The sequence below is a fragment of the Labrus mixtus genome, chromosome 15, assembly GCF_963584025.1.
Source record: "Labrus mixtus chromosome 15, fLabMix1.1, whole genome shotgun sequence".
NCBI classification, from domain to species: Eukaryota; Metazoa; Chordata; class Actinopteri; order Labriformes; family Labridae; genus Labrus; species Labrus mixtus.
The window spans coordinates 27,109,856-27,123,218 of NC_083626.1; the positions used below are offsets into that span (position 1 = coordinate 27,109,856).

The window sequence follows — 13,363 nt, forward strand, 5'->3', positions numbered from 1 at the left end:
CAGAAAAGAAAAACAACAGTGACATCTAGAGGAAGGATGAAGGTAGTGCATCCAGGACGAGGATAAAGTTGATGAATTATAAAATAGAAGTTTTACTCCAAAATTATGTCGTGTTTTATGTAATAATACATTTTATTTATAAGCGCTTTTCAAAAACTCAAAGACACTGTACAAATAGTTAAAAACAGAAAGAACAGCACAGTAAGGACAGACTAACAGACATTACAACATTACTCACAAATCATAAAGACAACAACAATAAAGATAAAACTACAGAAAACACATCACAATCATACATTAAAAGCTTGTTTGAAGAGGTGAGTTTTGATCAGTGATTTGAGAGTAGGAGGGTCGGTGCAGTGTTGAATGTGTGTAGGGAGTGAGTTCCAGAGGGAGGGGGGCAGCTATGGAGAAGGCTCTGTCCCCCCAGGTTTGGGGGAACGGAGGCTGCGTGCAGGTGTGTGCAAAAAAACTATATGATCAAACAAATTAAGTGCAAACGTAAAAGATTTTTTACAAATTGAGACAGTTAGCCAACACAGATACAAATGTAATATTAACTCACAGGACTTGAGTAAAACATGTAGAAGAACAAATTAAATTGGATTCGTCTGAAGTATAAAGTGCTGACAATGCAGAGAGCAAGCAAAGGAGAGATTTCTCAAACGAACCTGCAGAGTAATGTTTAAATCACAAGCAGCTTTAGGCCTAATGTGTAGTTTGTTCAAAGATGATGATGCTACAGCTCCATTGAGTCTTTTGCACTGAAGTGTGTGTCTAATTAAGTTTTCATTTTCCGTGCTTAATAATAAATGTATCACATGACAAACAAATCACTTTGATTCCTGCAAAATGATGCAGGAGCCTTTCAACATGTTAAGGTAAATTACATCAATTTCACCTGCTACTCATCCAAACACAGCCCTCATTAAAAAAATAAATTCTGAAATAAAATGAAACGACCTTTCAGATCCTCATCCTGGTGAATGAGAGAGTTTTTCTTCTGTCTGTGGGAGGTCTGCTTCTTTAAGTGTCATTGAAAAGTTCTGGTCAACTTTCTGAATTGGGACAGAACCAAATAAGAAAAAACTACAACTCCCAGCGTCCCACATTGTCACACAATAACAAACGAGAGGCAGGCAGCAGCTGGGGAGAGAAGGAGACAGACAGACTGCGTAAAGAGGAGGAAAGAGAGACAGACCGGGGAGAGTTTTGTCTTCCACATCAATGGAGGTTTTCACCGCTGCAGAGGAGGAGAACTGACGGAGAGAGAAATCCGCTCGAAATGGCCAAAAACCAGGAAGTGGAGCGCATCGCCAAAAAGCTGGATAAAATGGTGCACAAGAAGAACACGGTGAGTTGCAAAAAAAAAAAAAAAAAAAAAAAAAACAGCCGCTGCATCCGCTGAAAAACACGCGATCAGGTGATGAGCCGGGCTCTACCTTTTAACTGCTGAGAGAGGGAACATTCTGGAAACGCGGACAGTGTGTGTTTTTACTCTGCTCAGTGCACCGTGGAAAAAGGATTTACCATGCTGATAACTTCTCTTACAACAAAGTCTGCTGCTTCTGTTTTTCACATGTTTTAGGGAAAAGTTTGTCAATGAATCACTGCAGCCATTGGTCAAAAAGCTGCCAATTAAAACACCCGCACCTTGAATCAATTATCCCGTCAACTGGCGTCTCACATTTTTTTTATTTATGGTTTCTACAGCTAATTAAATCATGTTTTTCTTACATTTGAATGAAAAGTCATCGATTGTCAGTGTGTCAGTTATTAAATGAGCCCCATATGATTAAAAATCAGAAAATTCTGCAACGTTTTAAAAGCAAATTCTGTTAGTGAGGCACACATCATACATCAATGTTTCATTTGTGCCCAGGAAAGTTCAGTTTAATTTTTAATGTAAGGAAATGAAAAATCAAGTTAAAGCTAAATGATTCAGGAACATACAGAACTTCATTTTGGAAAAAGAGCCTGCTGCCTTTCTGTTTATAAGCTGATTAAGTTTGACCTTCATGCAAATTTAATTAAACGGGCTGACTACCTGCAGCTTTGTTTCAGTGAAATGTTAATGCCCTTAAAAGTAGTCTGTTGAGTTAGAATAGATAGATGCTATTTACTCTTTAAATCACATATTTTATTCTACTTTTGTCTCATCAATAAATCCAGAATATGAATAATATGACATTTTAACCGGTTGACTCAAGATGTCTCCTATTTTGATGGTTCTCAGTGTGTTTGTATGGTGGCCTGTAAGGGCATCTGGCTCAACAACATCTGAAACAATTTACATTTAGAGGAGCGTGCAGCATATTCAGGAACGCTGCACATTCAAAAGCAAATACACACGTCCAAAACAAATGCAACGGCTGAAACGCACTTCAAATGAAACAAACGTTCTGCAAAAAGCCCCAAAAAACTGCATTAACATCAAACATGCTGCAAATACATAAAGGAAGCGAGTCAAATACGCACACACACAGAAACAACCTTTCTCTGAATGACCGCCAAGCATCTACAGTATGTGTGACACACAGAAATGTATGATCACATTATGTGATTTATTTTTATGTATTGTGCATATTTCAATATGTAAATGTGTAATTGGGAGCATTAGTTCTGTTACTTTGTGTAAAATCTCATTTACAGTGTGGTTCCAATTTGTGCCACAAGGAGGCGTGACCTCCAGGTGAGACAGCTCAGTGTGCTCGGCAGCCCTCGTCTTCAGACTAGCAGAAGCGAGGAAAGGAAACACTACGTTGCTTTGTCTCATTATTTCCCTGTTATTTACAGGACAAATCTAATCTGGCAACAGTCCTCCATACGGAGCCTGTTACATATGCACCAGGGGCCATTCTAGAGTCTGTTGGGGCCCTAGGCAAAAACTCACTGGGGACCACTACAACCAGCGTTAATTATTATTTTCCTTTTTTTCCACCCCCAGACGGTGGCCAGCACTGCCAACTAGCATTTGAAGTTTGAGTATTGCAGAGTTATGCAGACACACCAGCGCACAGCGATGCCGAAATATAAACCAGACTTTATATATCGCATGCATTTCTTTGTTTGCTTATTTTAAACTTCTCATGTCTTGAATTTTCAAAATGGTTACAGAAAGTCAGTGCAGCCATGACAAAAAAAAAGCCAACATGTTCTGATTTCTTTAGGTCATAATCGGAGCGAGAATATCAAAACATGTTGGTGTTTTTTATGATTTAGCTACCCTAAAGAAAAGCTTTTAAATAACTCTTGCACGCCCCTTTCTGGAGTTCGGGTGCTCTGTGCTTTTCCTCTCTTTATTGCTTTTTTAAAGTTATTTTGAGGGCTTTTACTGTAACTGATTGACAGAATCCACAACCCATCAACTCACCTCCTCTTTTTTCTACTCTGTTGTTTTCTGCCTTCCTTTGTCTCCTTTCATATTTTGGTGTATATGTATGTCTCCTTGTCTCTGTGCTGCTCATGTGACAGTGTGGGAAGGACCTTCTGCATTGTCACAGAAAGCATACATTCCCCACCTTTTTCATTCTCTCTACTCGACCCTTTTGTTCTGTCTTCATCTTACGTTTCAACAAAGCATCACGACTTCCAGAAAGCATCATTATGAATGAATATTTCATTCTAAATCTCCTCCATCCCCTTTTTCTCTTACTATGATTTATGTGCAACAGCTGCAGCAAATATCATTTTGCCTAGAAAGTTTGCACGGCTGGTGAATATGTTTAATTTGCTCAAATAAGAAATCCCTGACATTGCTGAGGACGCACATCTCGGTCCTCACTTAATGACAAATGAATAATTAAACTCAGTGATTTGGCTCCATCACTCTCTCTGTAACCTTTAGTGCACAATGAATGGTTGTCTTGGGGCATCTGGGTGACAGCTGTGGGTGGGAATGTGGGCAGGAAACCATGAATCTTCACCTTCAACACAAAATGCCACCTTGATTTTCTCGTTCAGGTTGAATAATGTCCACTGAAACAAATCCCTCAATTTGAGACGTCCCTGTTTATTTCATGGACACACGATTAGAAAAGACGGATGCATTCCCTCATTAGACCTTTCTTGAGTCTGAGGATGTCGAGTCCCTGACTGAGCTGATATTTGACTGCATTTTATTGGGTAAGAATTTGATGCTAAGGTTTTTCTTTATTGTTGTCTCTGCAGGACGGAGCTCTGGACCTGCTGAGGGAACTTAAAAACATCAAGATGTCTTTGGAGACCCTGCAGGTAATTAATACCCCTTCATATCATGTCACTGCCACTGCATAGTACACCTGAAGTCATACAACGTATAAAAAAAACAGGTGTTTCTTTTATTATCTAATTAATAACGGGGCGTCCTTTCTCTCTTTCTGTGTGTGTGTGTGTGTGTGCGTGTGTGCGTGTGTGCGTGTGTGTGTGTGTGTGTGTGTGTGTGTCTGTAGTCAACCAGAGTTGGGATGTCGGTGAACGCGGTGAGAAAACAGAGCTCAGATGAAGAAGTTCAGAATCTGGCAAAAACTCTCATCAAGTCCTGGAAGAAACTGCTGGGTCAGTGTGGGGTGTGTGTTCTGTGCTCTTGTTTATGTGTCTATCTGAGGACCGGAGTAACATTTCGCCCAATCGAGCGAGGACCGTCTTGGAAAGTGAGGCCAGGGTTAGCATTACGGTGTTTGTGAATGTAAATGACAACTAAAGACATACAAGTGTGGGTGGATGGGGGGCTAGGTGGATTTAGGGATTCATTGATTAATGTGTTGTTTTGTTCGTCGTTGTTTTTGTTTACCAGTGAGTCGTTGTTTGCGGCTCTGATACTACAGCTTACAGTTAGCTTGTGTAAAGCTAAGAATCTCTGTCCTGTCCTTGTCCAATAATCAAATAAATTAGAGCTGGGTATTATCCACAACGTCTCAATTCAATTTGATTTCAATTCTTTGGGTCATGTTATTGATATTGACCAATATGCTTCGAAATCGATTTAATAAAACATACAGAAAACATTGAAGTACAGTATGATCTAAAGTGCACATTAGTGCCTGAGCTGAATTTGCAGCACCCACAGTGCCCCCAGTGGAGAGGGGGCGTCATTACAACGAAAATAAATCGATCTCAGGATTTCCCTGAATCGATATTGAATTGGGAGAATAATAATTGCAATGCATTGATGAATTGATATTTTTAACCAGCCCTAATGTCAATTATGTAAAAACGTTTATAGATTATTTTTAACCCGAGTATTGTTCAGTCTTTTGATTATCAGTAAATATTAAAACAAAGGGGGAATCATACATTCCCAATGATAAATGACTAAAAAGAATTGTTTCGTCAACACTGTTATTAAATATAATATCAGCTTATGGGCTTATCAGTCTCCCTGACAAAGCTAATTATCTTCCTTTCTTTAAACAGGAACAATACTGCCATGCTAAAATAAAACTATAACTACAGATTTTGTATATAATGTATCAGTAAAGTCAATAAACGATCATTTTCTATCAGAATTGAGTGTAAACCAATGGAGAAGGATTTTGGACACATACTATTCTGTATCTATGAAGTGTGTCCTCCTTTCAGTATTTATCTCTGAATCCAACTGTTATTAAACAGTCCATGGAATAGGTATGATGTATAGAAATGTTACTTCATGAAATATTGTTCTAACTATGTTTGACACTCCTCTACAGGTTAGACTGAACATGTAAGAAATGTTGTGTCTTTCTTTTAGGGTTTGAGCCAAAAATACATTTCCGTGTGTTTTTGTTTCTGTACCTGCAGACGGTTCGGAGGATAAGGAAAAGAAGAAGGAAGGCTCTCCTGTGAGGTCGTCATCAACCTCAAAGGACTCTGGCAGCAGCGAGAAAAGGTCGGTCACAAATGACGATATCACATGAGTTCAAGTTTTTGTCTCACGTGTTTGGTACATTTTCTATTGTTCTTATTTAATCTTTTGTCCTCCTTAGCAGTGAGAAGTCTGGTGAATCCCCGACCACCCCGACCACCCCGACCACCCCAACAACACCCAGCAGCCCCACCAGCCCCACCCCCCAGACCCTCCCTCCTCGGATCACCTCCTTCCCCCCAGCTCCGGTCACCACCGACAGTGTGAGGAACAAGTGTCGAGAGCTGCTGGTGGCAGCACTGCAAACTGATGGTGAGAAGAAAATCTTTCTTTGTAAAACAAATCTAAAAAAACAAAAAACACCTGAATGCTCTTTGAATTGAAGAAATTGGAAACAACACAACGTCAAGTGGCAGAGTATGTTTGATATCAGGTTTAAACAGAGAGCTTTATTGTAAAACTGCTTGTCATATTTCTAAATTAAAGCATAGCAAACTTTTTCAATAATTCAGATACAGGTGATCTGGATATCAAACAACGCTGTATTCTTATAGACTGATTAACAATAAACTAACAGTAACAGTAAACCACAAGGAGCTTTGATGTGAGAATGAGCTGCGATTGGTTTGTGCGAGATAAGAAGCAATTATTCAATCAGCCAGCTGTCAGGTGATTACATCAGGGGTGTGTGACTTCAGTGTACCGACGCAAAGCTTCATCATTTTTGTATTAGTGAGAAAGCGTGATTCAGTTTTCCTAAACACTTCTATTTATCAGTAAAGGTTTTTGGAGGTGTAAAGAAAATGCTTTTGCAGTGACAATTTGTTTAGTTACTTTTTTTCCATCTGTGAAAACAGGTAGGCAAAAAGTTTTGGAAGGTTTTGTTATTGTTGTAATACTCATTTTGAACACTAGAGGCTGTAGAGCAGCACTACTCTGTCATGTCTTTCTCCTTGATAGAAACATTTTAGAAGGTCCTGACAGTTAATGTCTAATACCTTTTAATGTTAATATCTTTACAAAACTCATTAAATCTGCTTAAAGTGTGTTTTCATTTACAGGAAAATTAAGGATTGATAGAAAAGAGAGACAAGATTCTTAGAAATGGTGGATGAATTGGTATTTTGTTTGTTTTATCAGGGCTTCTATAGAATATATTCAATAGCTGAACAAAGATAAAAAGTGATCCTTTAGTTGTTTATGAGATCATCTTATGAAAGGTAATATGTGAAGTCACAAGCCTGTTGTGATTTTGTTTCTCTATGTGAATGTTATTTGACTTTTCTGAAGCCATGTTTAAATTTAATTGAACGCGTATGAAACTTTTAATGCACTGAAAGCTGAAAGTTATGTTTTTTTTTATAGATGACCACAAGACCATCGGAGTGGACTGTGAGCACCTGGCTGCAAACATTGAAGAGGATATCCTTTCAGTTCAGCAGCTCACACTTTGACAAGATTACACATGAACAGAAAACAAACAAAGTGGATGACACACATGAGTGAAAGATCTTAATCTGAGTGTACTGACTGGGTGTGTTCCACTTTGTAAGATAAACAAAGCTACCTCTGCTATTTGACTCTGTGAGGGCCATGCTGGTCCGTCTGTCTGCTCAGCATTTTGTCCGCTTCATTTACATCGATGAGGGTAAACTTACCGACAGAAACGACTTTCTGTGTAGAGTTCAACAGCTCAACAAACTCTTCCTCTAAGATAAATATGTTGTTTTAAAAGTTGGACATAATAAATAATCTTGAACACAGTTGACGCGGATGAGAGTTAAGTTCTCAGACTTATGCTGAGTCAAGTCCACCAAGTGGTCCGGTTTGGTTCAGTACAGTTTGATTTAATTCGGCACGGTAGCCCTGGTCTCGGGTTAGGGTTAGGGTTAGGGTTGCCACAGCCAATTGTACCCTTATTTGGTAAGCGGAGCCTAAGCCAGATGGAGATAGCCGCGTCAGCTATGTAATAGTGTGACATCATAGCAGCCCAACACAGTGAAGCCCGCTATTAACTAAGTTCAACGAGGAAGAAGAAGAAGAAGAAGAATGGGACACGGTAAACAAAAGGGACCCTTTAGGGTCGGATCTGGACCCTTGGCTCCCCAACAGAAGGGTACCAAAAAAGTAGGACGGTACGGTTCCCTTATTTTGGTACCATTCCCAACTTTTGATGGTGGAAACACTGATAAATGGATGCTGTACAGAACCGGACTGAACCGGAACGCTTGGTGGAAACGGGGCTCAAGATGTCCTTTTAGGGCCGCCATACAAAGGTGAAGCTCTTCTGATTCAGCTAACAACACCACCTTCTCTTTATGTTACATTTATTTTGCACTTGTGATGAGGATCTAATAATATTAAAGCAAACTTGTTGTCCCTTCAAACAGTTTTGAGATTGAAGATGGAGCATCACAGAGAAGTAAAAATAGCGGCTTGGAACGGCAGTCTGAATAGGTCTAGTGTGTTTCAGATTGCTCAGTTCGTCTGTGTGCCTCCTTAGTTGAAAGTAAAGTAAAGAAATGCTTTTGACAGATCTGAGAATTAATAAAAAATGTGAGTGTTTTTTGTCCTTGACTGCTTGCCGTTCCCACAGATCTTCCAGGAGTTAAAAGTGACAGATATGAAATATAAAACTCGTCTACGAAGCCGAATCTCCAACCTGAAGGACCAGAAGAATCCCGATCTGCGGCGAAACGTCCTTTGTGGAAACATCTCAGCCAAACGCATCGCCTGCATGACTGCCGAGGTCAGCCGTGCAGACATTAGGTCCCATCGGGTTACAGATGGCATGTGGTGTTTCCTTTTGCTCCAGATTGTATCTTCACTGTCAATATTTGAATGCAGTTGGTGGAGATGCGGTGTATTTGACGTGTGCGTGTGTGTGCGTGTGCGTGTGTGTGTGTGTGTGCAGGAGATGGCGAGTGCCGAGCTGAAGCAGATCAGAGAAGCTCTGACTAAAGAGTCCATCAGAGAGCATCAGCTGTCCAAGGTGGGAGGAAGTGAGACCGACATGTTCATCTGCAACAAGTGTCACGGAAAGAGCTGCACGTACACACAGGTACACACACAAACACACACATTACACACTGTGTTTCACATCATCTTTGTATGAAGTATTTGAATCTTAGTTCTGCTTTGTTGGAGTGTAACTACTTAAAGGGTTGACGCTATTTCATTTAAAAAGGGGACATGATTTAGTCAGATTGAAAGCTTAAGCTTCAGCATTAACTTATTTATTTATATTTTCATGAAGAAACCTTTGTTTGTTTTGTGTTAAAGAGGACAAGTAATCCCCCTCCTCCCCCTTTTCAAACAGTCCCCTCCTCCACCTTTTCAAACAGTCCCCTCCTCCACCTTTTCAAACAGTCCCCTCCTCCACCTTTTCAAACAGTCCCCTCCTCCACCTTTTCAAACAGTCCCCTCCTCCACCTTTTCAAACAGTCCCCCTGTGGTCTAAATGAAACATCTGTGCTGTGCTTTGGTCAAAATATAACATGAATCAAGCACCAGAGGAGGTTTGTGACCCTGTATAAACCAGCTCTCTCAGAACGCTCCGTTTTGGTGTGTGTGTCTCTTTAAATGCAATAAGCCCCGCCCCCCCTGAGTTTTCCTAGTAGACATCACTCCTCTGTAGAGAGAATAAAAATGGCGGACCTGAGCAAAAGTTTTTTTCTAGTCTGGGGGTGGAGTCCATGGGTGGAGATACCAGGGGAGGGGAGGGGATTTTTTTTTACCAGAATCCCACTGTGACATCACAAGGAGAGCACATTTGAAACAGAGCATTTTTCTCTGTGTTGTAAGACTTATGCAGACCACAAACAAAGGACTGGATGGTTTTATTTCACATGTTGTGGGTCAGTAGACTCTCAGGTTACTCAAGTATATGTTCAGAAACACTGTAGAAGTGGATTTTTCACAATCAATCAATCAATCAATTTTTATTTGTATAGCGTCAACTCATAACAAGTGTTATCTCGAGACACTTTACAAGAAGCAGGTAAAATACCTTACTCATTGTTATGTTATAAAAAGCAGGTAAAATACCTTACTCATTGTTATGTTACAAAGATCCGGCCTATCCATCATGAGCACTTTAGCAAAGCAGCAAAAGTTACAGTGGTAAGAAAAAACTGCCTTATTAAAAGGCACAATATGTCCCCTTTAATGTTGCCCATGCACAAACGACTTCTAGACAGGGTCATTGGATGGGTAGAAATATCTACTTAGTCAAATATGTAAAATGCACAAGTCCTCAAAAACAATCCATGGCGCAGTTTAGCACACATTTGTGTAGAGTAATTAAATTGAAATGCTTTTTTATTTTGTAAAATGTGTTTTGAGAGTAGCGGACCATGTCGTCTTCACATGTGGACATTTAAAAATGGTTGACTCTTCTGTGTCTTCTTCTCTGCTGACCCTACAATCGTGTGTGATGTTGTGTGTTTTAGGTTCAGACCCGCAGTGCTGATGAGCCCATGACCACCTTTGTGCTGTGTAACAGCTGTGGCAACCGATGGAAGGTGAATAAACCAAAAAAAACTCTTTTCAATACTAAACATTTTCTGATTGCCTGATGAAATGTTAAAAACTCAGTAAAACCAATCATCAAGTCATCAGATGTTCTGCATAGTAAACCAGCTGTCTGTATATCTGCACATCACATCAAAACAAATCTGTTTTTCCCACAACCCTAAATAAGAGTCCCAACATAAATAAAACAACAAAATATAAAATCAACCGTGTAAAGTTTTTGTCAAATCTTTGTTAAATACGTAACTTGTTCTTCTTCTAGTGTTATAGCTTTATTATTAAAGTATACGATTATATACTGAAGCTTAACTGAAATGTCAGTGAAATACATCATTTAAATTTACATGTAAAATAAAAAGTTGTCAGTAACAGAATTTCGCCACAAGATGGCAGCAGACACTTAGGTTTCTTGTTTCTCTACATCTTTACTAACTTTGAGTTGGTGCTGCTTCCTTTTACCTTTTATATTCTTTCTCGCCCTTCCTGTATATGCTCACATTGTTTCCCCATTGTTTTCCACTTTACACCTTTTGATTCATCTTTTTCCCTTCTCTACTTCCTTTTCTTTTCTTTTTTTCACTTTGCCATCTCTACCCCCTCCTCCATCTCTTCCTCCTCCTCCTCCCCTTCTTGTTTACATGTCATACCTTCTCGTTGTCCTTTTCACCTCCTCTCCCTCTCCGCATTGACTCCTGTAGTTTTTCCCGCCCCTCCCCCGCCTCCCTTATTTAGCCGCTGGCTCTAGGTCAAGGTGAAGCGACTCATTTGTTCTCGTGTGTGTGTGTGGGGGGGGGGGAAGTGTTTGGTTAGCACTTTAAGAAACGTGTTTGAAGGCTTTGACATCTTAAAACAAACACAAAGAAGTTCAACAAAACTAAGTGAGGTTTTAAAATCTTTGCCAAACATTCATTTAGTTTCTCCTCACAGATCTTTGAATATCTCTCTCTCTGTTTCTTTCTTTCAGTTCTGTTGAAGAGGGCGAGCGTGTACATATTCTATGATGAAGCAAAAAGTGATTTGAATGTGGATTTAAAAAGATGAATTTAGTTTTCTTTATTTTGTATAATTTCTTTATATATATATTTATATATATAAAAGTAACAGAGCTGTAATATATTTAGAGACGAATACACTAGATCATGTTGTCTATTGGTTTGATTTGTTTTCTATGGAGCACTTACAGAGTTTCTTTCTTCTGCTAGATGAAGCTTTGAGCCCTCACATTAACTCACATTAAGGCCTTGTGGAAACAGTAGACGTGCCTTTCTTTGCCATGTTGTGCTGACACATATTTTGCCCTTAACGATTCTATTAAAGTTCCTCTTGGATCAAGAACACATCGCTGTGGTTTTTCTTTTTGTCTTTCTGCCTTTTTTCTGTTTTTTTCCAGTTACCAAATAACTCGCCAGCTTTTTCACAAATCTGTGTAAAGATTAAGAGGTTTGTAAAAATTGGTTCTTTTCAATATTGTTTTACTGAGTTTGTCTGAAGGAGAGAAACAAAATGTGAGTTTTCAGATATTGAAATTCACAAGATAAATTTGAATTTCTTTAGAAGCAGTGCCCCCTTTACTAGTTTAGTTTTATCCATAAAATGTTTTGCTGAGTGTCGATTATTTTTTAATGAATTTGTGTTTTTGTTTTTTTTAAAGATTTTGTTGAAGGTAGAGTTAGTCATTCCTAGACATTTATCAGCACCAAACATTTCTTTTCCTGCTTTCTGATAATTTTTCCATGCACTAGTTAGTGCCTTTTCTGCACCATAATGAGAAGGTTAAGATATTAAGATGAGATCAAATAAGATGAACTTTATTACCCCAATGGGACATTTGCCTTTTGACTTCACAGAGCTCTGATGCAGTAATATCAAAGTACATTATAGCATCAGTCAAACATGTCGGTTAAATAATCATTAAATGATGTACATAGTAAATAACTAAAACCATAAATATGTTATTGTTCCAGCCTTGTGTCTTCTTTTGTGTCTTCTTTTTTCATCTCTTGGAGTATTCATCTGGCTCATTTTTTTCACTTTTTGAAGCCCTGGAGAAGTTCTAACGCTGTAGCAGTAAACATGTCCCATGTATAGTTTTTATGCAGTTTTGTAGGACATTATTGACTTTGTGGCTGTGGATCAGTGGTAGAGTCAGTCGCCTGTCTACCGGACGGTTGGGGCTTTGATCCCCAACTCCTTCAGCCACATGTCCGATGTGTCCTTAGGCGAGACACTTAACCCCAAGTAGCTCCAGTGTATGAATGGATTAGCTGATACTGATGGACTCTTTACACAGCAGCCTCTACTGTCAGAGTCAGAAGACTAGAAAAGTGCTATCCAAGCTCAAGTCCATTTAACATTTGCTTATATACTGCATGTCTGTGTAGGTTCTCAGTCATCCAGGTCATGGTCAATTCAAAGCTTGATCCAAAGGCAGCTGGACTGGATGAAGATCTTGAAATTTGCTTATATACTGGAAAGTTTTGCATAGGTAGTTAAATGTAAATTGTATATGAAATCCAGTCATAAAAACTGATGTTAACAGTATTGATTGATGTTAATCATCCAGAACGTCTTACAGTTGAAGTTGAAAGTACAAACACGGTGAACTCTTGGGTGACAGTTAAACTTCAGAAATTTAAAAACGATCTCTATTCGTTGAATTTCTCCTCATGACAAAAGAGAAACATGCGTCGCCTCACCTATATGATCTCTGTTTATTTAATGAAAGTGAATCACAGTCCACTGCAGCACAAACCGGAGAGTCTCGGTCGCCTCATTCTTCCAGCTGACACTGGAGGTGCGAGCGTGTTGACAGAGGTGATGAAGAGCGGTGAGAAAGCAGAGCAGAGACAGCTCCTGTTGTGTTTGTTGTGGAAACACTGCTGAGCTCTTTCCATACATGACCACTGGAGAGAGAGAGAGGGGATGGTAGAGAGACACTGTGATGACACCAGCTCCTGTCAGGTGTCTTCTTCCTGGATAGAAAACAGGCTGAAGTCGCCGTTTAGA

The 13,363-nt window shown here is 39.4% G+C and overlaps 1 protein-coding gene across 2 annotated transcripts; it reads left to right on the forward strand.

The window, feature by feature from the left end:
- Nucleotides 1–1,131: 1,131 nt before the first annotated feature.
- tcea2 (transcription elongation factor A (SII), 2) lies at nucleotides 1,132–11,692 on the forward strand. Of its 2 annotated transcripts, none has more exons than XM_061058244.1 (10): nucleotides 1,132–1,354; nucleotides 4,171–4,233; nucleotides 4,431–4,536; nucleotides 5,761–5,848; nucleotides 5,946–6,136; nucleotides 7,190–7,257; nucleotides 8,430–8,573; nucleotides 8,739–8,885; nucleotides 10,276–10,347; nucleotides 11,322–11,692. In XM_061058244.1, the coding sequence occupies exons 1-10, from the start codon at nucleotides 1,286–1,288 to the stop codon at nucleotides 11,328–11,330; spliced, it is 957 nt and encodes a 318-aa protein (XP_060914227.1). In that variant the 5' UTR covers nucleotides 1,132–1,285; the 3' UTR covers nucleotides 11,331–11,692. The 2 variants fall into 2 exon arrangements, with proteins under 2 accessions (XP_060914227.1, XP_060914228.1); XM_061058245.1 differs by having other exon boundaries at nucleotides 5,949–6,136.
- The last annotated feature ends 1,671 nt before the right edge of the window (nucleotides 11,693–13,363 follow it).

Excerpts from the sequence above, each read along its gene's own strand:
- tcea2 (XM_061058244.1), top strand. The coding sequence starts at position 1,286 with ATGGCCAAAAACCAGGAAGTGGAGCGCATCGCCAAAAAGCTGGATAAA. Across the intron at positions 6,137-7,189 it reads GGCAGCACTGCAAACTGATG|ATGACCACAAGACCATCGGA; the intron begins GTGAGAAGAAAA and ends TTTTTTTTATAG. Across the intron at positions 8,574-8,738 it reads TCGCCTGCATGACTGCCGAG|GAGATGGCGAGTGCCGAGCT; the intron begins GTCAGCCGTGCA and ends GTGTGTGTGCAG.